This window comes from Galeopterus variegatus, unplaced genomic scaffold, assembly GCF_000696425.1.
Source record: "Galeopterus variegatus unplaced genomic scaffold, G_variegatus-3.0.2 Scaffold8698, whole genome shotgun sequence".
Taxonomy (NCBI): domain Eukaryota; kingdom Metazoa; phylum Chordata; class Mammalia; order Dermoptera; family Cynocephalidae; genus Galeopterus; species Galeopterus variegatus.
The window spans coordinates 39,462-40,127 of NW_007734809.1; the positions used below are offsets into that span (position 1 = coordinate 39,462).

Here is a 666-nt window from a genome sequence, read left to right on the forward strand (position 1 = left end):
CTGGGGGACTGGAAGGGGGTGACGGTGTAGGACACGGGTTGGCGGGGACCTGGAGCAAGGCTGCCCGGATCTAGTCCCAGCCAGGCCGCGCCTCTCCCTGTGCCTCAGTATCCCCATCTGCGCAGCGCGGGGGAAACGGGACAGAGAATGGACACCTCAACCACCACACCCACGGCCTCCCCCGCGGCGTGGGGTGCGGGCTAGGCGGCCACAGCGGCCGCGTCTACGCGGCCCCGCCTCGCCCTGACGTAGGCGCTGACGCCACCCGCCCCCTCGCCGCGGTCCGGGTTAACTCTTTCGCTGCTGCCGCTGCGCTGAGACCCCGGGTCCTCCCTTCCCTCCCTCCGCGGGAGGGGCCAGGCTGGGGGGTCCGACATAGGACTAGCCCGAGTAGGCCCCGCCACCGAGAGAGGCCGGGGGTCCAAACCAGCCCCCGCGGTCCCTCCGCCTGGAATCATCTCCCGCCCCGACCTAAGCCCGTGTTTACTGCGACGTCTCGGCCTCCGGCCCGACCCCTCGGGGCTGGGCGTGCCCATGTCTGGCGCGGTCTCCCGGGCCGGGGTGGGGTCCTCTCTCCCCAGCCACTAGCTCGTTCGAGGCCGCTTCTTTGACCCTATTTTGCAGATGCGAACCGTCGGAGTCCGGCGGTCGTACTGCTGTACCGTA

The 666-nt window shown here is 70.6% G+C and overlaps 1 protein-coding gene across 1 annotated transcript in view; it reads right to left on the reverse strand.

The window, feature by feature from the left end:
* Positions 1–200: 200 nt before the first annotated feature.
* The window catches only part of LOC103608691 (protein shisa-9-like), a gene marked incomplete at its 5' end in the record, with an annotated part of 9,326 nt that continues 8,860 nt past the window's right edge, over positions 201–666 (reverse strand). Inside the window, 2 exons of the mRNA XM_008593091.1 lie at positions 201–381; positions 488–613. Of these exons, the coding sequence (XP_008591313.1) occupies positions 201–381; positions 488–613 (307 nt within the window). The remainder of the gene's footprint in view (positions 382–487; positions 614–666) is intronic.